At 43.1% G+C, this 24328-nt stretch overlaps 2 protein-coding genes and 1 non-coding gene across 3 annotated transcripts in view; 2 read left to right on the forward strand and 1 right to left on the reverse strand.

Annotated features, from left to right (window-relative positions):
- Nucleotides 1–24328, reverse strand: part of LOC147241955 (uncharacterized) — a 184751-nt gene that overhangs the window by 24062 nt on the left and 136361 nt on the right. The window lies entirely within an intron of this gene.
- On the forward strand, nt 2991–7110 carry LOC147241956 (transcription factor 7-like). The gene is made up of 8 exons (XM_086192069.1): nt 2991–3087; nt 4753–5127; nt 5230–5295; nt 5437–5465; nt 5626–5776; nt 5903–6010; nt 6128–6179; nt 6598–7110. The coding sequence occupies exons 2-8, from the start codon at nt 4783–4785 to the stop codon at nt 6600–6602; spliced, it is 756 nt and encodes a 251-aa protein (XP_086048195.1). The 5' UTR covers nt 2991–3087; nt 4753–4782; the 3' UTR covers nt 6603–7110.
- trnaa-cgc (transfer RNA alanine (anticodon CGC)) lies at nt 20030–20101 on the forward strand. The gene has a single exon. It is a non-coding gene; the product is annotated as a tRNA-Ala (tRNA).

A 24328-nucleotide genomic window follows, 5' to 3' on the forward strand; every position in this document is an offset into this window, starting at 1 on the left:
TTCTTCCCCAAGAAGGCCAGCAGAATTAGCTTCACATTTCACTCCGCACAAATATTTAAAATTAGCATAATTGAAAGATGGAGGCATACTTCAAAGCAAAACGCGTGGACTTGTTAAACAAGAATGTCTTCTATTTTGCATGCATGTTTTGACAATGGGGTCAGTAAGTCAGCCGGTGAAGAACACTCCATGTTCTTTTTCTAGAGTGCAGAGAGGACCTGCAACGGCGCTTCTCAGAGTTCAACAATCTTTATTTAATGAGTGTGTGGAGGACTTTTTTTTCTTCTTTTTTTGGGGGGGGGGGTATTTTCTTCTGTCTTTTTTTGTGGTATAAGTGTGCCTTCTTGACAACAGTGAATGCTGAAGTTCTGGGACTTGGGGGCTTTTTTGGACTCTGGTCATGAACACACAGTGGAAGCTGTCAAAAGTGCCAACAGCTGCATGGAGATGCAGTCTGACTCTCCAAACTGCCAGCAAGTGTGAGAGTCTCCATCTGTGCATGCCTTTGGTCTCTGGTGTGGCCGCGAGCAGCCTGGCCCTTTTCTCTCTGTTTCTTTCTCTCTCTCTCTCTCTCTCTCTCTCTGCCTGTCTATTTTTTTCCCCGACATTCACGTTTCAGCCTATCTGGAGCAGATTCAGAGGTTGTCATTAATTAAATTGTGTTTCACTGGCTTAGAAGCCCATTCCAGTGACTTATTTTTTTCTGGATTATTTATAAACTCAACATTGTCCATCTCCATTTTGGGTTTTTTTGTCTGATGATCTCCATTAGTCCAGGACAGGTTTTCTTATAAATTACCGCGTGAAGGTGGATGAACACAAGTAGAAGACTCAGCTGTATTTTTGCCATTTTCCCACCTAACCGGTGCGGTGTAGGTTCTTGAACAAGGAACATTCTAGGTTTAAAATAGGTTCCGTTCACCAAACCTGCCTGCATCGCTAGTTTTGAGCTGAACCAATGGAGGCCTTTCATTACAGACTGGATTTTTTTTTTTGTGGTAATTCTTGGCTGTTGATAATAGAGACTTAATTTAAAATGTTGGCAGTTCATTTTGATGATACTTGTACATGTATATTGCATTCTATCTTATTACAAGATGTTTAAAGTAAAAATCGGCTTTAAAAGACATACCTTTTTGGCAGCAGTAAAGTTTGATGAATAAGGTGGATCAAAGTCTGTCCTTCCTTCCACAAGCATGTCAAAAACAGAAACACACATTGTACAGCAAACACTCGTGCTCATTATGAGAAGACTGACCACAAAAAAGAAAGGTTGTGTGAAAAGAAATGTCCTCTCGCCTTTCCCATGTCGAAAATGAACGCCCCCTGACAGCAAATTTGCCCCCATAATTAGAGAAGCAATCAGTCGGCATTGTGCATGCGCGGTCTAACGAGTCTTACTTCCTGTTGTTTTCTTTTTTCTTTTAACGAATGAACGCAAACATACCAAACAAAGCTGTTTAGCCAGGGGTGCAACAACGTAGGAACGTAAAACGAAGAGATCGTAACTTAAGACAAATAATCAGAAAAAAAGAGAGATGAAAAATATCAAACACATAAAAAAACCTTTTCCAAAATAAAGTTCTTTTTGAGGCTTTTGGGTTTCTAAGTCCATTGATTGCTGTGCTGATGAAGTTCCTTTAAAAAAAACTGTCAAGTGTGGTTTGCGGTCGGACCATTTCCTCTTATGAAAATGAAATTTACCCAAAATTAAAACAAGTTGTAGGAATCAAGTGAAGTCCTTTTTGACTTGGTTGTCTTCAAAATAAAGAAAAATGTCCTTTTCTTGCAGATGTTAAGACTGTCCTGTTTTCCTTTTAATAAAATTCTCCGTGCTGGCCCTGAATATTCGACGACACAAGCAGTGATAAAATAAATGTTTGATGGATTCTTCACACCAGCCACAGAAATTACAAGGGTATTAGTTTCAATTTTAAATCTCTCTAATGTTTTTTTAGCTGGATACATTCTACGTGTAGTTTTGAAAGATACTTTCAACAAAATGTATCCCCGATCAGCCACACTTCTAATCTGCATCTCTGTAAAGAAAATTCCAATAAATTTTTGCAGAAGGAACAGATTCATTTATATAATAAATTTGTTTGAACAATTTTTTTGGTAACATCAATGTTTCCCCAAAAAATATCGCATCCTGGAGCTGTCACATAAATTTCAGGTCTAGAACCAAAAAGGAGCTGCAAAACATTCCTAGATTCAACTATTGGGTCAAAATTTGAGGTGTTAGGGGTTTTACATTTGTATTAATGAGAACACCCAAATATGTGAGTGTATCCTTCACAGGAATACCATTTATTTCTTAGATGTTGCATTCCTTCAGTGCTAATATCAGCGATTTATTTAAATTGATTTTTAGGCCGGGCTGCACGGTGGTGCAGTGGTCAGCACTGTGGCCTCACAGCAAGAAGGTTCCGGGTTCGAGTCCCGGCTCGGGCGTGGGATCTTTCTGTGTGGGTTCTCTGTGGTACTCCGGCTTCCTCCCACAGTCCAAAGACGTCAAGAGGGGACGAGGCTGATTGATACTCTAAATTGACTGTAGGTGTGATTGTGAGTGTGAATGGTTGTTCGTCTCTGTATGTTGGCCCTGCGATGGACTGGCGACCTCTCCAGGGTGAACCCTGCCTCTCGCCCGTAGATGCTGGGATAGGCTCCAGCCCCCCTGCGACCCTTACTAGTAAGGAATAAGCGGAAGACGACGATGGACGGTGGATTTTTAGGCCAAATACTCTCTGTTGTTTTCTTCCCGCCAATTTACTCGTTCACACTCCAGTCCAGTAGGTGGCAGTGAAGCGTCTGTAGGTTTAACGATAGCCAGCAATCAATGAAACAAGAAGGGAGGAAGTAACCCAATGTGTGACGTCACGGTTGCTACGCGCATTTTTTAATTACAGTAAATGACGTCAAGATACGTCGGTGATCGAAATGTATATATGTCTAAAATCTTCCAACCGTTAAATCACGTGGCTCTCGGTTCATCTGAGAAGCACAGGTTACCCACTGAGCGTCCCAACAGAGAGAAACCTCCTGAAACTACATCCCGACACCCGGCTAGGAGGACAAACACTGTTGGTAAGTCCTGAAATCAAATATTAACACTCAGTAGGACTTTTCTTTAATAATATGCTGTAAATTCAAATAAATATTTAGCTAGAAGAAAGGCGTCTCAGTCTGTAAAAAGTGTTGACTCAAGTATTTGTGAATTACAACGAACTACTATTCGATTGTCGTCAGCCACAAGTTGGGAAGTTGAATTTATAACAATGGATCACATTTGATCAATTAATGATGTTTTTGTTCTAACTCAGTTAAGGGATGTAATAAATTATAAATATAAAGCGGCAGGAATGGGAGAAAGCAGAAAACAATAAGACAATTGTACGAAAATGTGAATTTGACAACTAATTTGCAATCTTTTCTGATGTGAATGAATGGAAATTTGCCCTAAAAGCATGTGCTGAGTAGTTTAACTGTACACTCCAAGCAATTATAGGCGTCATTTCCATATGAATGGTACATAAATTAGCCTACATACATTATTTAAATTGTGACTTACATACACGGGTGGACACTGTGTGTGTGTGTGTGTGTGTGTGTGTGTGTGTGTGTGTGTATACAAATTAAATAAAAATGAAGAAATAAAATTAAAAGACGAACGAAATAAAAATCCGTGTAAAACATTAAAAAAACAACAATGCGAAGCTGCGCCGCGCCCCCACCCCTGATGATTTGGACCCTCTCACCTACTGAACACACAAATGACAAGAAGAAGAAGAAACAGCGAAACCATTATTTACAAAATGGAGGGAGACGAGGTCGAACAAGTAGCGGACGCTCCTTCGTCAAACAAACCGGTTGTGTGGACTTGTTTTGGCTTCCCATGTCAAAGACAAGGCAACGGAGAGACGATGGTGGATTAAACAAAAGCCGTGTGCAAACAATGGGGGTCCACAACACCGTAGACTGCGGCGAGCGCTGCTAGCATGATGGAAGGATAAGAAGCACCTGTTGAAGGCTAAATATTCCAGCTCACTGAGGTCAGACATTCCAGATCTAGACGAGGCTGCAGCCCTGAGGGTTATTGAATATTAGTTTTCCTTTTCGTTTAAGAAGGTAGTTGTCGTCAGTTTTTACAACAACAAAGCACTTTTTTAATTGAATACGTTTGTATTTGCATTGTAGTCTAAACAAGAGAAAAAATACAAACACTTTGTTTTTCAAAGTAAGGAGCATTTAATTTTGTACTGACACAGCAAGAACTTGTATGTCTGCATATTGAGGAAGAAAATAAAGAATATCTGATTTTTGCATTTCTGATTTTTGATTTTCTTTAATCTTTATTTTGTTTCGTGAGCCCTGTCTCTTATTTAGTATTGTTTCGTTTGTTGACTATTTCGTTGCCCTCCTAGTATATACGTGTACATTAATATATATATATATATGTGTATATATATGTATGTATATATATATATGTGTATGTGTGAATATATATATACACACACACACACACACACGTTGTGGTTGGAATAGTTTTTAATTGCTGTTACAGAAGAAGCCTTGTTGTGATTTGAATCTTATGGTTGCAGTTCCTTCAGTAATTTGGTTTTTTTAAAGCTCAAACACAGAGATGTCCTTTAAATGTAGAAAAGTGAAATAGTTAATATTTTCTTATAGTTTAGAGTTCTATTATGATGTTTCCCATTGATCAAACCATCTTCCTGTGAATGCGTTTGACAGGAACCCTCAAACATCTTTGATCGTACCAACATGGACAACAGCAGTGCTGACTCAGTAGGATTATTTGGTGGACTTGAGTGGGAGGACATCGAATCCACTCTCAGGGACATCATTGGGTATGCCCCGGATCCTCCACCTGCATCCCCCCCTGGACCTCCCGAACCTGCTCCAGTGGGTGTTGACACCAACCCTCAGCCAGCAGAAGGTCCAGTCGATGGGAATCAAACCAATGGTGGTTCTGGTTGTTACTATGGCAACAACCTACTTTACCAAAACTACCAGTTCCCTGGTCCAGTGATGGCTCCACCCTTCATGTATGGACCACCAATATATCCATATGTTATGCTGCCACATCCCCTCAGCGGCCAAGTTCAGGTAAGTGTGTTGACTGTGACGGAAGATGAATTGAAATTATAACATGGTGCATTGTTTGTGTGTGTGTAGCCGGGCTAAATTCCCCCTCCCCCTCTCCCACAGTTCCTGCCCTATCAGTGGCCCACCAACTCCCTGGGTGAAGGCAACCAGGCAGATTCTTCACATCTGGTAAGACACACACACACACACACACACACACACCATAATTATTGATGTTCTTTTTACGCTTTCTTCTCATGTTCCATGTTTATTGTGATAGCGTCTTTTATGTTTTGCTCATGTAGCATCTTTGTGTGTTTGTGTCCTCAGACCAAAGCTGCCAGCGCTCCTAAAACCAAGTAAGTTCAGACTCAGATTTGACAAAAAGTACTTCAGTAATACTCAGGAAACAAGAACCAGTTTAGCAGTGTTGTCTTGTATTCTGCCTTGATGACATTTGTTTGAAGAAAAACAAATATTTAATTCTCAAATGAACAGCTTGATTCTGTATTTCTATAGAAAGAGGAAGGCTAAGAAGCAGCTGGACCTGCCCTATGTTAAAAAACCCCAAAATGCCTTCATGTTGTTCCTCGTGGAACAGAGAGAGAAGATGAAGGCAGAACTCAAGAGCAGGAACAACGCTGCAGTCAACAAGGTCCTGGGACAGAGAGTAAGTGTGCTTGTACTCTTCCACAAGCTTTAGCACTCTTTGGTAGTTGGCATGTGTGTGTTCATTCTGTTACTGTGTGTGTGTGTGTGTGTGTGTGTGTGTGTGTGTTTTGTCGTGTTCCAACAGTGGAAAGCACTGACAAAGGAGGAGCAGGCCAAGTATTATAAAAAGGCCAAAGAGGAGAAAGAGCGCCACACCCAGCAGCACCCTGAGTGGTCCTGCGGTGTCAACTACGTACGTTCAACCTGCTCCCTTCCATCGCACCCACACACACATTTCCATGGCGTTACCAAGCTGGTAAAAATTCAGCAGATATCAGATGGAACTTCTTACATGCTTGTTTTTGTGTAGGGACGAAAGAGACGGAAGAGGATGGACAGGGTGACCGAAATCATTGTTATAGGTAAGAACCGATGTTCCCAACCATGTTTTCATGTGAAGTGTGAAGAGACTCAGGAGCAGAAATACTCCTGCATCTAATACTTGACTCAAGTATTCACACTTCATGTAGTTCAAGAATGAGAGTAAGTACCTGTAAATGTGGTGGTCAACGTGTTGCATTTGGAAAGAAATTCAGCAAAGAGATCAAAGGTTCTTCTTTTGGTCTGTTTGAAAAAAAAGTCTTATTTAGAAACAGACTGGGATCATATTTGGCATATTTTGCGGTTAACGGGGGTTAAAAATATGTGGTTGGTGAGTCGAACCTTCATTTTACAGTCAGTTATTAATGTTGACTTGATGCCTTCTTATCGTGCTCTCAGTTTTTAATGCCTTCATAAATGCTTTTGTCATACACGGTCTTTGTGTGTTTGTGTCCTCAGACTGAAGCTGTACCACAGATGACGCTGTGCTCTCCTTACGTCAAGGCAGCACATGCCACAAACACACACACACACACACACACAAACACTATTATCTCATGCAGGTAGCAGCCGTCTGTTTCTGTCGATGCAGGAATGGAGTCATGTTGAATCAGTCACCTATAGATGGCAACTCAGCCAACAAAAAATAAGTTTGGAAACATTTGACTCAAGTTAACAAGAATTCCAAAAAAAATAGTTTACGAAAATATTTTCTTGGTGCCTTAAAGATGTATTGAAGTATAACACTTGGGTGAATGTTCTCAGCAACGCCGTTCCAGTTTGATTCAACAGACGCCGCCAAAGGAGCCAGCTCCACCGCCGCAGCACGTATGTACCTCTCTTTTTCCTCACTTCTTTTGTTGTACATGCGCCTTGATGATGTAAACATTTCTGGCCCATGTCACTCTTATTTCTGCATAGTCAAGTAATGTGATGTCACTGTATTAAAACTGTAAAATATTATGTATGACTAATTTGGAAGAAAAAGTAAAAAAATAATTTTAGTATGTATATGTTTGTGTATATGTATATATATTTATATAATATAAATATAATATAATATAAATAAAATATATTCATCTAATTATTAACAATTTATATTTTTATTCAATTTATATTTGTATTTATATATGTATATATGTATATATATAATATAATATAAATAAAATGTATTCATCTAATTATTAACAATTTTTATATATATAAATAAATAAAAATTGTTGATGATTGGATGAATACATTTTATTTCCTCATTTTTTTGTATTGTTGAGGTTTCGTTTCCTGCAGTCCAACAGCATTTCAATCAAACATGCAGCTTTCAAAAAACCCAAATATACAAGGCCAATTCTAAGATGACCCTCGTTGATTTCTTCCACCTCCTTCATAATAGAACACACTACCACTCATGTGCTGTTGCTACTGCAGGTTTTGCTTTCCCTTCCATGTCGTGTCAAAAAGCAAAAACAGACACTGGTCATGGTGCTCCTGGTTTACTGGGATGGGGTTCGATTCCCTACAGTGTCCTGCTGGCTGTTTGGCATTGACGTGAAAGGGTGCAGCTTCCCCTTCATCATTGTACCGACTGTTACTGACTCCCACACAATCGGCTGAGGTTTTCCACACTTACCAATATCTACAAATTTGATCAGGTTAAAACTTTATAACTTTTATAACTAACAATTTTTATATCTCAACCAGTAGGTCCAGCAATAAAACTCGCAAGGCACCACATTCACCAGTAGCAATACTGGTGAATCCCATTCTCTGATGCTACATGTGATTGTGAGAAAAGACCTGATGAAATATCCAGCACTAGAGTTTGCATCCATCATCTCAAAGTTGCAGGAAATGATGGTATAATTGTGGCTCACAACAAGCCCAACATTTAATGCAAATTCAGGCAATCCCCGCGAATTCTGCACGCCAAGCGATTTCATCCAATCACTTGCGATGTCGTTATTTACACTTCCTGTTTCTACTGGCGAACGCGCTAACTTGTGTGAGAAGGAAATATGTCGCATTTGCCTATGAACAGCACCGCTCAGGGCCGAGCTCTCTACATGAAAGTGGTGGTAAATTGTTTTGTTCCCCCTGCATGAACATTGTGGTTGAACCCCAACAGAAGTCATCAATTTTTCCCTGCAGCATTTTATATTTTTTTTCATGAATGCTCAAAACACAGGGTTCAAATCAATCAGCTGCACACACAAATATTGGGGTGTTTTGTGAGGAGGGAGGGCTCAGAATTGATAAGGTGTTTTACTGTAAAGGTTGTAAAAGAGCGACACGTCCTTGTTCATGCACCTGTGAAATGCCAAAGTTCCACTGGGACACAAGGATGAGGTGGTCCAAAGTGAAAGTCAACTCACATGCGTGGACTTTATGTCTGATTCTTTTGAATCTCATATTTTATTGTATAAACACCTTGGTGCTTGTATTTTTTTTTGTTTTAAATTTAGCTCTAATGTCCATTGGGACTCAAGGAGGAACCGAAACGCTATCAGAGGTCAAAGGTCACCGTCACTTGATGATTTTTTTTTTGTGTCAAATATAGAACAAACATCCACTGGGACTCAAAGATGATCTTAAAAAAATAAATACGGTGGTCAAAGGTCAAAAACACTCATGACGGGGACACATCCTGAAGGCATACCTCTACACCTGCGATGTAGTATTACAGTATTACTGACTTGCAGGATTTGTATTTTCTTAACATACAGTATAGCCGACAAAATCTTCTAATACAAACATAACTCTCAGCACTTTGAGCAGAAATCAGCAGAGTTAGATTCGCTATTGTCGAATGTAACAAATAAGAGCAACTGTGTTTTCGACATTGCTACAAAAATAGGTTCTTGTGCCTTCTCTGGTTCGTTGTTGTCGCAGAAACGCACAACGAAAAAATGGTTACATGGCCATTTCCTAATTGCCAAGCAGCCACATATGCATGCTGACCTGTACACCTGGGAAACTGCACAACAGCAGCTCCCTGCTGGGTTTCATCAAGAGGTATGGATGAGGTAGGACACAAATTAGCACATGCTCCGTGAAAAACAGGAGGATCCTCGAAATGCCATGACAGATGGTGACCCTTGTCCTTTCTGCCAGTGTCGCTACTCTTACAAAAACTATTGTTGGATTAACAAGACTTGCAACCTCTGATTAAATAAATGTTATGCTGGAAGCGAATGCGGCACGAGTCAATGAGGGGATATTTATCGAGAACTGTGCTCCATTTTTTCAGTGTTGAACAGTCAAATTGTTGCAGCCAAGGGCCATACGGATCTTTTGTGCAGGAATATGAGGGCTAATCATGGAAATACGGGACTCGTGCACGTATTTGAAGTCTTTACTGTTTAGAGGCAAAAAAAAATATTGAAGTATAAAATGGAAAGTGATAGAATAATCACCTCACTTTAGATAGGTAGACTGTGGGAGAGGGTATGACTGATGTATCGAACACTTTGAAACAATGAGTTCATAAAAAGAGATGCACGAGCCGCTGCAAAGTTACAGTGCTGCTTCACCTCTCTGTACTCACTTATCAGAAAAAGTCTGCTCCTGATGGTAATCTGTGACAGGCTACCAAACCGTATTACCTGGCACAAAAAAAAAGAGTGATGTGATGTTCCTGCAGCTTGTAAGGCTGTCAGGCAGGTTGAGTGCTGGACGTTTCCACAGAGCAAGAACGAGCCACACTATGGAAAACATCGGCTGCACACTCACAGGACAGCCTGAAGCTCAGGTTGAAAATTAAAGGGAGAGGAAATGACATGATATACAAGAAAATGTGGTATTCTTACAAGGTGGCAGGTGTATTGATGTATACAGTATATATATCTGGTTGGAAGCGTTTTCTAACCAGATATATATTCTGTATACATCAATACACCTGCCACCTAGTAAGAATACCACATTTTCTTGTATATCATGTCATTTCCTCTCCCTTTACATCACGAGTGTTCCAGCACCAGACATGGTAAACAAACATCGGCCGGTCAGAATAGAGAAGCCACCACAATTCTAAAGGCATGTTTACCTGTCCGGGGTCTGTGGTGTCAAAATAAACTGTTCAAGTGTGGCGTTTGTTACCTTTTCAACCCTGGTAGAGTGCCACTCATAGCTCCTCCCCCTCGTCGTTTTACAGTGTCATATTCATGTTTGATCAACTTTTTTTTGGTTCATTTCCTGTATTTATCCAGTTTCCTCTCACACCTCTGTACCCGGGTTCCCTTGGACCAAGAGCAGTCCAGTCAAACCCACCAGGGTTCGTTGAGAGAAAAGCACCTACTGGAAATTCAAGGTGTTTGAGGGAACCTTTCACATCTGACTTTTAATTTGGATCCGAATCATAAGTTCAGGTGTAAAAGCTCCCCTGGACCAAACAAGTGCAAGTGGATCATGTGACCGGCTCAGAGAGAGGGGCGGGGGAGAAGGTGCTTTTATTCCAAGTCACACTGCAACTGCATGAGCAGGAGTAAAAAAGTGTTACGACGCTTTTTTGCGATTGGACAGTTTCACAGGGTATCAGTGGAAAGGGAAGGTGTGAATACAATCCCAGGTGTGTCGGGAGTGAGAGGTGAACAGGTCAATGCAGCAAAAAAGGAAAAAAAATGATAAAAAGCTCCAAATGAAATGTCCCTGTCCTGTAGTTTGAGACTCTGAGGGAGACAAATGGAAAAAAAAAATGCTAATATGTTGCTACTCTTAAAAACTTACACACTTAAGGCTCATTTCGTCTGCTTATTTATGATTTTGCCCTGTGTGTGTGTGTTGGACTGATCTGATAAAAAGTTCTCGAGAAGTAAAGACCTTGTTTTGACCTTCTCCGCCAGATCAGTGTCTCTTGGTGGATGGGGATGCTGTGACTCCCGAACAACAGTGATCAGGTTTCTGATTTCAGACGCCAGCTATAGGTATATTAGCTGAAATTGTATCAAATTTTGAGGAAGAATTATCTTGATGTAGAACCATCTATGGTGATGAAATGTGTCCTCTGTACCTCTGGACCCTCTCTCTGTCCCTAGGTTACAATAACTGGCTGTGTGTGTGTGTGTGTGTGTGTGTGTGTGTGTCTGTGTGTCTGTGTGTGTGTGTGTGTGTGTGTGTGTGTGCGTGCATGTGTTTTTGATATCTGGAAGAGTGATTGTAAATATGACTTTCCGGAATGTGAACCTTATTTTTTGGTTAGATTTAATTTGTCTGTATAATCCCATATGGGATGGGTCATGCCAATGTTCAGACACGAAAATAAAATATTCACTCATTCATTCATTCGTATAGATGATGCTGTTTCACAGAGAAGAGAGAGAGCATACTTTGAGGGATTTGATAGAAGAAAGGAGAACACCAACAATGATGATCCTAACAATAACACCGGTAACTATTGTCACCTTGAAATGCATAAAAAATAGCAGCAACAACACAGATTAACATGGCAGTGAAGCCAGCATACAGGACGAGACTTCAAGTCCTCTCTGCTGTCTTGTCAAGTCCTGTATGTGTCGGATTTTGTGAAATTCGGCCTTGTTGTTTTTGAGCGATCCTGATAAAAAGTTAAGAGGCAGGTCAACACCACAACTTCAATAAAAGGCAGTTTTAACAGATGGGTTCTAAGTCAGACTGTCAAGTATGCGGAGGCAGAGTGCAGTGTTCCCTGCTGGGGGTCAGAGGCCGTCCAGCCCAAAATCCATCCTATGATGATCAAATCAAGATGGAATTCAGAGAGAAATTTCTTTGGGAGAAAAATGCAGCTGTGTGGAATTAAAAGAAGAAGAAAATTAAAGAACAGAAGTCAGCGTTTCAAAATTTCGACAAACTGTGGCTGTTTGAGGGTTAGCGTGTGCACACAGTGCAGAACAAGCGGAGGCGCTACTGTCTGGTGTCGAAAACTACCGTCACTTTTGGCTTGATGAGGTGAGGCAATGGTTTACTACTGAGTCCCAGAAAACACAGACTGACACTTTATAAAGTCCAACACAGGCACCCACGCGACCCCCTGATACTCCTAAAGACATCCTAATCTTACCTGGCAACAGTCACCATTCTCATAATTAACTTCCTGCTTTTAGTTTGTACGTCACACTGGTAGACATTTATCCTTGTGGAATGCATCCGTGGACCCTCTGCAGCCAAACTCTCCGTTGGTCGGGGGCCACTCAAGTAAAGCCCGGTGGGTCTGCTGTATAGGATCATTCATTATTTATTCCAGTAATTAAAGGGCTGCTCAGGATGAATGATTCTCTGTCTCACTGGTAAAGTAGAGAGCCTGGTGCTGCTCTGTGGGAGGTCTGACCCCCAAGTAATATTTGGAGATTTATGATAAATGTTAACATATTTGATCATAAATTGCGCAATATATATATACACTTTTTGGTTAATTATTAACAAGTTCATTTTGAAAATGTTCAAAAAAAGATAAATTAAGTAAATGTACATATATTTATGTGTAAATACCACCCAAATCCACTGCAAACTTACTAACTCAAACTTCCTGTAATACACAAGGGGACAACATGCAAACTCCACCCAGAAAGATCCTGTGCTGGATCCATCCATCCATCCATCCATCCATCCATCCATCCATCATCCATCCAACCATCCATCTATCCATCCATCCATCCATCAATCCATCCATCTATCCATCTATCCATACATCTATCAATCTATCCATCCACCCATCCATCCATCCGAGTTTAGCGAGTGACGACATGTTTAGCCGCATGCGTTCATTCCATCGCTGGATGTCTAGGTGGTGCTTAGATAACAACGTGGCTTACATAGACAATTGGAGCTCCTTCTGGGGAAAGCCTGGTCTGATTCGGAGAGATGGCGTCCATCCTACTTTGGATGGTGCATCTCTCTTATCTAGGAACATAGGCCAATTTATTAGCAATACTAATCCCTGACAAGCACCCAGAGTTCAGACCAGCAGGCAGAGCTGCAGTTTAACACGCCCCTCTGCTGGTTCCTTCGTGTTGTCACCCACCCAGCCTATAGAAACTGTGTCTGCCCCGAGGCTGTATAAAGCTACACTCAAATCTGGAGGAGTAATTTATAGCAACTTAGTTCAAATTAAAACAACTGCTCCAGCAAATCAACCCAATACAACTATTAAATGTGGTTTGCTTAATATTCGATCTCTCGCATCCAAGTCTCTCCTAGTGAACGATTTAATTACAAATTATCAGATTGGTTTATTAGCACTTACTGAAACCTGGGTGCAGCAAGATGAATATGTTAGTTTAAATGAATCTTCCCCTCCTGGTTACATTAACTACCATGTACCTCTTACCACTGGCAGAGGAGGAGGAGTAGCTGCAATTTATCAGTCAAATTTGGTGATTAACCCTCGACCTAACAGTTCATATGACTGTCAGCTTTTCCCACCCAGACTGTCAGCTTTTCCCACCCAGTCTGGAAAGCAGAGAAACCACTCTTACTTGCTGTAGTGTACCGTCCTCCTGCACCTTATTCTGAGTTCTTAGAAGAATTCCCTGACTTTCTGTCTAACTTGGCATTGAACTCAGACAAAGTCATTATAGTGGGTGACTTTAACATCCATGTGGACGTCAATGATGATTCTCTGGCCACTGCGTTTAAGTCGCTTCTTGATTCTGTTGGCTTCTGTCAGAGGGTAAACAAACCCACTCACACTTTTAATCACATCCTTGATTTAGTACTCACTTATGGAATAGAAGCTGACCTCATCACAGTTCTTCCTCAAAACCCTGTCTTGTCTGATCACTCCTTAATTACATTTGAATTTACTTTAACAAATTATATCCTACCTGGGGCTGCACGGTGGTGCAGAGGTTAGCACTGTGGCCTCACAGCAAGAAGGTTCTTTCTGTGTGGAGTTTGCATGTCTGCGTGGGTTCTCTCCGGGTACTCCGGCTTCCTCCCACAGTCCAAAGACATGCAATTGGGGACTAGGCTGATTGAATACTCTAAATTGACCGTAGGTATGAATGTGAGTGTGAATGGTTGTTCGTCTCTCTATGTCGGCCCTGCGATGGACTGGCGACCTGTCCAGGGTGTACCCCGTCTCTCGCCCGTTGACGCTGGGATAGGCTCCAGCCCCCCCGCGACCCTTAATGTGTAGAAATAAGCAGAAGATGACGATGGATGGATGGATCCTACCTGGGAAAAAGTCCCGCTTCAGTAGATGTCTATCTGACACTGCTGTTTCTAGATTTACGGAGCTTATTCCAGCAGAACTTGCTGCCACATCTTGTAGTAATATAATGGGCAGTTATGCTGATTTCACCCCCTCACAGGTAGACTATCTTGTGGACAGCACTGCAGCAGCACTCCTTGGGACACTTGATGCCGTAGCTCCCCTGAAGAAGAAGGTTATCAACCAAAAGAGAATAGTTCCCTGGTACAGCCCAGAGCTGCGTGCCTTAAAACAGAAGACCAGACAATTGGAAAGGAAGACACATTCCAGCCAGCACGAGGAAGTCCGCCAAGCCTGGAAGGAGAGTTTATTAATATATAAAAAAGAACTCCGTAATGCTAGAAGCGCTTACTACTCGTCCCTGATAGAAAAGAATAAGAACAACCCCAGATTCCTCTTCAGCACCGTGGGCAGGCTCACCAAGAACCATAGAGCTGTTGAGCCATGCATCCCCCCAGCTCTCAGCAGTGAAGACTTCCTATCTTTCTTCACTGAAAAGATTGTGAATATTAGAACAAAGATTGCCAGTAATGGAGGACAGACTACAGTCCCCACAGAAGCACCTCCCAGACTTGGTGCTCACTTGGACAGCTTCTCCCCCATCGACCTGTCAGAATTAACTTCTGCAGTCACTTCCTCCAAGTCAGCCACTTGTCTGCTGGATCCCATCCCAACAAGCCTCCTTAAGGATGCCTTCCCTCTAGTCAACACTTCTATATTAAATCAAATTAATCTTTCCTTAGTCACAGGTTATGTGCCACAGGCCTTTAAGGTGGCTGTCATCAACCCTTTACTTAAAAAACCTTCTCTTGACCCAGATGTGTTAGCCAACCATAGACCGATATCCAACCTCCCCTACATCTCCAAGATCCTTGAGAAGGTTGTCCTGGAGCAGCTACATAAACATCTGCACAGCAACGAGCTCTTTGAAGCCTTCCAGTCTGGATTCAGGGAACACCATAGCACTAAAACAGCGCTCTTTGAAGCCTTCCAGTCTGGATTCAGGGAACACCATAGCACTGAAACAGCACTGGTCAGAGTCTCTAATGATCTTCTTATAGCTTCAGACAGAGGTCTTGTCTCTGTGCTATTCCTTTTGGACCTCAGTGCTGCATTTGACACCATCGACCACAGCATCCTGCTACAGAGACTAGACCATGACATTGGGATTAAAGGAACTGCCCTAAAATGGTTTAAGTCCTACTTATCAGATAGGTTTCAGTTTGTTCATGTTAATAATGACTATTCAGAGTACAGCAGAGTTACATATGGTGTACCACAGGGTTCAGTTTTAGGACCGATTCTCTTCACTCTTTACATGCTCCCATTAGGTGACATAATACGGAAGCACTCGATCAACTTCCAGTGTTATGCGGACAACACGCAACTTTACTTGTCGATGGAGCCAGACGACACAAGCCAGTTGACTAATCTGCAAGACTGCCTGAAAGACATTAAATCCTGGATGTCTTCTAACTTCTTAATGCTAAATTCAGATAAAACTGAGGTCATCGTGTTTGGACCTAAACACCTCAGGGACACGCTCTTGAATCGGATCACTACTCTAGATGGCATCACCCTAACTCCGAGTACAACTGCAAGGAACCTTGGGGTCATTTTTGACCAGGACCTTTCCTTCAGCTCCCACAGAAAGCATGTGACTAGGACCGCCTTCTTCCATCTGCGAAGTATCGCTAAGATTAGGAATATCCTTTCCCAGAGTGATGCTGAGAAACTGGTGCATGCATTTGTCACTTCTAGGCTGGACTACTGCAACTCTCTCTTGTCAGGATGTCCTAAATACTCTCTAAAGAGTCTCCAGCTGGTCCAGAACGCTGCAGCGAGGGTTTTGACGGGAGTTAAGAAGAGAGAACACATCTCTCCCACTTTAGCTTCTCTCCACTGGCTTCCTGTAGGATCTAGAATCGACTTCAAAATCCTTCTGCTGACTTATAAGGCTCTCAATGATAAAGCCCCATCCTATTTGAAAGAACTCAGTCCCTGCTGTCCTACCAGAGCTCTCCGCTCCCAGAATGCAGGTCTTTTAGTGATTCCTAGTATCTCTAAAAACAGACTGGGAGGTTGAGCCTTTAGTTACCGGGCTCCTCTACTATGGAACCAGCTCTCTCCATGGGTCAGAGAGGCAGACACTCTGACTACGTTTACGTCCAGGCTTAAGACTTTCCTTTATGACAGAGCCTTCAGTTAGGACTGGTTCAGGTAGCTCTGAACCATTGATAGCTATGCTGCTACAGGCTTAGACTGCTGGGGGACACATCAGGTTACATGGAGCCCTTCCCTCCTCTCCTCTCCTCTCCTCTCCCCCCCTCTCCTCCTCTCCTCCCTGCACATTTTTGAAACTGTCATTACCATTACTTGTTGCACTTTGTAGTTTGGCCTTGGTGTCTCGCAGTCTCTCTGTGTTTCCACAGATGCACCAGAGCCCCAACCGCCGCCTGCATCGCCCCCCCCCCCCTCTTATTCCCTACTGTCACACTGGCCTGCACTCCCCTCCCATGAACCAGTCTACCATCCAGTCCCTCATCAAGCTGGCTTGCTCTCCCTGCCTCCCCTTCCAGAAGCTTCCTTCTTCAACTTTTAACATTTCCATGTTTCCCACATTTTGTATTGTAAACTCTTTTCTTGTCTGTAACAACATCTACTGCACGTCTGTCCGTCCTGGGTGAGGGATCCTCCTCTGTTGCTCACCCTGAGGTTTCTCAGATTTTTCCCTGTTAAAAGGGTTTTCTATGGAGATTTTCTTCAGTCGATGTGAGGGTCTAAGGACAGAGGATGTTGTTATGATGCCATGTGAAGCCCTTTGAGACAAACTGGTGGTGAAAACGGGCTCTACAAATACAATTGCCTTGCCTTGCCATATAACTTTTATCTGAAAATATTGTATATAACGTGCATTTGTTTACTGTGCTGTTAACTGCTACAACCACAGCAGCTATTTCATTGAGGCTCGGCAGCCACCAGCAAGGGTCAGCAACCACCGTGGTTCAGCAACCAGCAAGGGTCAGTAAGGGTCAGCCACCAGCAGGGGTCAGCAACCAGCAAGGGTCAGTAAGGGTCAGCCACCAGCAGGGGTCAGCAACCAGCAAGGGTCAGCTCAGGCGCAGGTGAAGGAGCCTGGGGAGGTGAAGGAGGAGGACTGTTTGAAGGCTCCAGGCACACTCACACACACCAGTAGTGGACAGTGTGAAGAAGTGTGTGAATCTAAAATGGTATTTCTTTGACTATGCTGGCTTGAGTCCTCTGGAGAGTTTCATTTTGTTCTTTTTATTTTTATATTTTCTCTGTCCAATGTGGCACAAGTTACCGTTGGAGTAAAACATTCAGTAACATCCAGGTCCAAAGACAGAGAAGGCAAAGCTCCAGGAGTCTTTGATGTCTGAATTCTGTCTTTGATCTCTGAATTCTGTCTTTGATCTCTGGGTTCTGAGCATTGATCTCCTGCTTCAGTCTTTGATCTCTGACTGATTCTAAACTCATCAAAGATCACATCAGCATATTTGTCCAGACTCCAGATGGTGATTTTACCAAGTGCACTCCAGCAGTCCTTGTTGCTGTCTGCTGTTGTGTCACAGCAAAGTAAGGAAAAAGCCTGACGGTCCTCAGGAGGAAATTCAACAACCTCCAAAGATGGAGGTGAATCTAGACCTGCTCATGTTGGCCATCCTTGATGAACTTGGGCGGTACTCTGGTGCAGGGATGAGGTCATGGAGATGATCTGGGAGCCGTCCTGATGTTAAATGCTGTGATGAAGGACAGTGTGGTGGAAAAATGGATCAATTTGAAATTTTCAACAGTTTAACTTTGTTGGCAGGACTCCAACCTGAGCAGGGAGACCCCAACGGATTTCTAGTCCATCGCCTTCACCACTCGGCCACAACAACCACATTCACACACACATTTGTAGAAGATTGAAATGCAACAATTAATCTTTGTGTCAGCACAGATCAACTTTTTTTTTTAATGTCCCACGAAGACAAACTCTGTGTGTGTGTCTGTGTGTTTTGACTGAGTAGTGAAGACGACGACTTCTTGACTGCATTTTTGTTGTCACTCTTCTATTAATTTTCAGTTTCACTCATTAAAATGAACCAGCTTTGACATGTTTACTTCTCTTGTATGTCAACAACTTTGGTCTTTAAACTCCTGACAAACACACCACATGTCACACACTCTATAGATTAAATCTGCTGAGAACACAAAACACGTGACCCTGTGACCCTCCATTTTTTTCCAGGTTCAATTTTGATTCATTAACCGGAACCTCTCAAAACCCCAGAAGAAAAAAAAAAAGGTTTCTATGCATGATAGCCATAAATAGTGACATCATCATGTTTCAAGGTTTTCTTCCCTCAAATCATTCTAGCAAGACCAGGGAATTCTTGAAATGTTTCAGTTGTTGAACTCTCAGCAGTCTGAAGGTGAAGCTTCTTTATCAGGTGTGCAACATTAAAGAGAATCAGCTCAAATGGTAGAGCACTGGCTCAGCATGTGAGAGGCAGAGGGACTGATGTCCTCATCCTCCAGAAGACTTGAGCTCCTTCTGTTGTTGATCAGAGGAGCTGCTGTGTGACGAACGCTGACGTTTGTCCACTGGTGTGATGAAGTGTCAGCCTGTTACTGATATGTGAATGAACACAGGCTCAGTTCACAGCTCTGATGAAACCACTTACTTTGAACTACACAGTGAAGGAGTTGGTCATCAAGGTTGATGGCAGCTTATTAGGTTCTATCTTTGATCAAATAATAGAAATGTAAATGAATTCAGCATTGATTGCATTTCCCTCCTTTCTTTTGGTGCCCTCAGACTTTCTGAGAACTGGAGGAGGAACTGCTCTCTGTTCTGTGTTTGTTCTGCTCAGTGGAGGAAGGAACCAAGGACCGGAGCTCTAAGTTTTTCAAATTTTTTTGTCTACCAGAAGTGAGCTGTCTTCTGTCTCAGCGGACACAGTCGGGTGGACCGGGGCAGATGAGGACCTGCTGCTTCCTTGAATGACACAGTGGCTTGGGCCACAGTGGATGAGGGTCCTGAGACCCTCAGTGAAACAGTCTGGTGAATGTTTGTGGAGGACTGCTGTGTGTTGTCTCAATGATGAAAAGCAGCACAAATACAGGAACATCATGAATATTTTCCAGCAGTCAACACTGTACAACTATTCTAGTACTCTGAGGACCTGCTACTTTCTACAGTCGTCTCTACTGTATACTTGTACTACCAGTTGTTATGAGCATCTGTGGATTTCTAAATATTCCAGCTCTCAGTTTGCAACTGTATCGTGATGAAGGGTCAGTTTACAGCTGTCAATCAATGTTAATAATTGATATTAGCATCTGTAGATTATTTTAGGAACACAAATACTTTTACTTCATTCTGAGGATGAACAGACGTTCAATATAATTTTCATTTCTTGGTCAAAGACTCCTACAAGTCAGAGAGGATCTGGGCTGGATTGTGAAGCTTCTGAGAGGGAAACATTCACTCTGGGCTGGACTGAGAACGGAGCAGCCTCAGCTTCCTGGAGCCTGACTTGCCTCTGTGGTCTAAGGCTGTGTGGGCTGACATCACAGTGAAACTACTGAGATCACAGAGCCTTTGAGATGACAGGCTGAGTTCCTTTTTTTCCCTAAAATGAGGAAATAGTGTTGTGTCTGTATTTGTGTTTGCTGCATCAGTTCAACAGTGACTCTACCAGAGGGGATGTAGCTCAGTGGTAGAGTGCATGCTTCGCATGTATGAGGCCCCGGGTTCAATCCCTGGTATCTCCAGCTGGTCCTTTGGAGCTTTATCTTATCAGTTAAATTGATCCCTAAATGTGACAACAATTGATAACAAACTACCAGAAGAGAAACCAGTCTGTTGCATATCAAAGTATTTGGAGCTGGGTCAGTGTGACTGTAAACCTTCATAGTCAGCCTGAAGGAGCTGGTTTTATCTTTGCTAAGGAAATCCCACACACAGCTGCTCTCAGTTGCCAAATGTGTGTGTCCTCACTCCTCTATCCTCCTGCTGCCTTCAGAATACAGACACAATTCAACTTGGTAAGTTTGGTGCATAGAAGTGCTCCTGAAAAGATGTGTGTCAGCCCACAGCTGACTGTTCTTACCTGGAACCTCAGGATGAATCTGATGTTGACTTTTGGACAAATCACCTGTTCATCAGTTCAATCATCACTTCCATCCATTTTCTACTGCTTATCTTATTATAGAAAGGAGTCTGTCTGCTGTGTGACTGAGGCAGTTAATGTGAGCTGCTGCATGTCTCAGCTGTGTGTGTGTGTGGGGGGGGGGCTGTGTGTGTGACTGGTCGGCTGCTAAGGATTATTGATGAGATCAATCATGATTGGCTCAGAGATCACAGCACAGCAGTAACCAGATGGAGACTTTTTGATTTTATTTTGGGGGGGGGGGGGGGGGGGATTTTCTAAGTCAGACACATCATCACAATTTTGAAGTTTTTCCCAGTAAAAAATAAACAAAACAAATCCAAAACATTATTTGACTTTTGATGTCTAAATTGTGTGGAAATTCTAAGTTCAAAAAGCAGGAGGCCGTTTGTGCTTGGAAACTGTGGAGCACATCACCAATAACTCCTGGTTAATTTACAATTGTTTTCTACAAAAAGTTTTAAAATGAACTAAATGCTAACTTTTAGCATGACGCCTGTAATCAAACGCACCCACGCGGGCGCACACACACACACACACGCACAAACTACAGAAAATGGACTCTTTGCCACACAGCGCCTGCCTCATTCATTCCTTCAAGTATAATGAGCAATGTATATCCATCAACAGATTAAAAAAATATAGCGGAACTGTTGGCGTCCATGGCAGTGGAAAACGCCGTACTTCCGTCCACGTTAAGACACACAAACGGGAGCTACACGTTCGGACACGACACCGACATAAATATGTGGTGTTTATTGCTTCAAGTAGGACGTTTGCATGGAACCGAAATCAAGTCTCATTTCTTCCATTCATTCATTCATTCATTCATTCAAACGGACAGTACAAAGTGCGCTAGCAGAAGCCGCAAACCTCAAAACAGTCGCAAGAAATATCAACGCCAAGTAGTCCGTCATTCGGTGTGAAAAAGTGCAAACAGTCGCAAGAAATATCAAGGATAAGACACCCACAAAGTCCGTCATTCGGCGTGGTAAAGTTTTTGTGAAGTTTCTGGTCTTTGTAGAGCGAGGAAGAGCGCAGCGAGGTTTACCTGTCGGAGTCGCAGAAGAACAGTGACGGAAAACGCCGAGCGCACCAGGAAAAAGGTAGCGGGATGCCGTCGACCAATCAAATCATCTGCTGGCTAAAGCGAGCCGCCGATTGGCTGGCTGCTAAATTGGACTCTTCGTTGGACTGGAGTGCGGAAGAACGCGATCCCGGAGGCGCATCCGGACCCACCGGATAAAGTGGAGGATGATGCCGACAACGTGAACGATACAGCTGCTGTTTCGAACTGACTCTAACACGCCAAACTGTGTTCATAAGGAAGCGCATCTGTCAACGGGATGCTTCTGCCAAAAGAATCTTAAATCTTTTGCGGTTGGGTTCACCATCAAACTCACTCAGCAAGAATTATGGATTAAACTCAAGCTAAATGAAAGGTTTCCGCCGTGTGGGACCATTTTGATCTCATATCGGGAAAAAAAGGTATTTGTTTTAATATCATGACGCTGAGCTGCACAGTGGTGCAGTGGTCAGCACTGTGGCCTCACAGCAAGAAGGTTCCGGGTTTGAGTCCCAGCTCGTGCACAGGATCTTTCTGTGTGGACTTTGCACGTTCTCCTGTGCCTGCGTGGGTTCTCTCCAGATACTCTTCTTCCCACCATCCAAAGACATGCAATTGGGGATGAGGCTAACTGAATACTCTAAATTGACCGTAGGTGTGACTGTGAGTGTGAATGGTTGTTCGTCTCTCTTTGCTGGCCCTGCAATGGACTGGCGACAATTCCAGGGTGAACCCCACCTCTTGCCCATTGACGCTGGGATAGGCTCCAGCCCCCCCCCCCCCGTGACCCTTAATGTAGGAATAAGTGGAAGACGATGGATGGATGATGAAACATATTTTCACATTTTTTCTGCAGGTCAAATGTCACATTTGTTTGACAGAACTGTCATATCTCAACAAAAGCACCTCCTCAATGCTGAGGCATTACAGGGCCAGGCATGAGAATGAGGTCCCAGATACACGCTGGACAAACTCAGGTATACAGCCATTGTACAACTTGTTCATAGCTGCTTTATTGATAATTACTTCCTTTTGAATTGATTTATTTCAACAATGCAAGAAGAAAATGAAAGGACAAGAAAAAAATTCAACATCTAACAGAATGAAAACAAGGATCTTCTTCTCACACTTTGAAAAGGAGTGGGAGGAAGTATAAATCTCTATAATCCCACCCCCTTTCACTAACTCATAACAGCAGATCAGCTGTCTGTGCTCTCAGATCAATTCAAACTTATATTTCATATATTTATTTATTCTTTACTTAATTTTTACCCATAAAGCTTCCAGGAAGCAGATGCTGGATGAGGCTCTACTGAATTTGATACTGAAGGACTGCCAGCCCCTCAGCATTATGGAGAATGAAGGGTTCAGGGAACTGGTTCAGGTCCTTGAACACTCATATGTTTTGCCCACCAGAAAGGCATGTGGAAATTTTCAAAAGTATTAGTTTATATATCAGTTCATTAAATCTTTAACTGAAATATTGATTTGCTTTTGGTTTTACTTGGTGTCATTTTCAGATCATCAAACACATGGTGGCCAAAAGGTGTGAGGAGGAACGGAACATATAACGGCTGACATGTGGACATCTGTGAACATGGAGGCTTACTTGGCTCTTACCTGTCACTACATGAATTGGAATTTGCAGTTGTGTAAATCTGTCTTGGGAGTGCAATACTTTCCACAAAGTCACATTGCTGACAATTTGGCCCACCTCAAAAGGGGCATGATGGAGGACTGGGTCATTACCAATAAAGTAAGGTGTCTTGTGACCGACACAGCACCAAAAAATGATTGCATCCACGAGACAGCTTCAAATACGGCACTCAATTTGCATTGCACATTGCCATTAACACAAACACAAAAACAAACACCTGTTGGCATTATGGAAGCGGCTATAAAAGAGCCTTCACCATTGTGCTGAATGTGCAAGTTTCAACAATAGCAGTACTTGCACTGTTGGAGGATGTGGCAAACGGTGCAATAAGATGGGAGCGACACTTCAGGGAGGACTTGCACCACAATTCTGACGAGTGGCTGATGAGCCGGTTCCGGCTACCGCGGGCCATCTTTCTGCAAATTAGTGAGAAGCTGCGACTGGCACTCCCCTCCATGAGGAGTACGCTTACGTTCATGGTAAGGGTTTAAACTCCATCCATGTGCAGACCATCGATACGCAGAGGCTGGAGGGATGGACGCCGATCCCGGCCAGGGAGCCGTCCGCGCACGCCAGAATTTCAGTTCCTCTGTGAGGACCCTCCCACTGGGTCCGTGTGGGCTGGAGGATGCGCCGCTGAGTCTGTGTGGGCTGGAGGATGCGTCGCTGGGTCCGGGTGGGTCGGAGGACCATCCGCCGCTTGTTAGCCTGGTGCTGGAGCTGAGGCCGGGGGACGACGGGCTGGCCCGAATGTCGCTGGTCCTGGCGGATGACTCAGAGCCGGCGGACGGGCACCTGCTGCCCAAATTCCGTCAGGTTCCCCTCTCCCTGACCCCCACCTGTCTGGCCGGCACTCCTCTGGAGGGCAGCTGTACGCCGCTTGACCTCCTTTTGGTCCTTATCTGTCATACCTAAGGCCAGCTCATCTCCACCTCCATCTTCTCCTTTATCTCTCTGGCATCTGCTTTTGCAGAGTCTGGAAATTCCTCAAGATAGTCTGCCACAGCCATGATCGCTCTCCTTACCGTCTCAGTTGAAACACTGGGGCTCTGCAAGATTTTACTGACTCTGTTAATGTGGTTAAACACATTGTACCATAGAACAGT

This window comes from Aulostomus chinensis, chromosome 21 (assembly GCF_037954235.1).
Source record: "Aulostomus chinensis isolate RoL2024-O1b breed Wild chromosome 21, RoL_Achi_v1.0, whole genome shotgun sequence".
NCBI classification, from domain to species: Eukaryota; Metazoa; Chordata; class Actinopteri; order Syngnathiformes; family Aulostomidae; genus Aulostomus; species Aulostomus chinensis.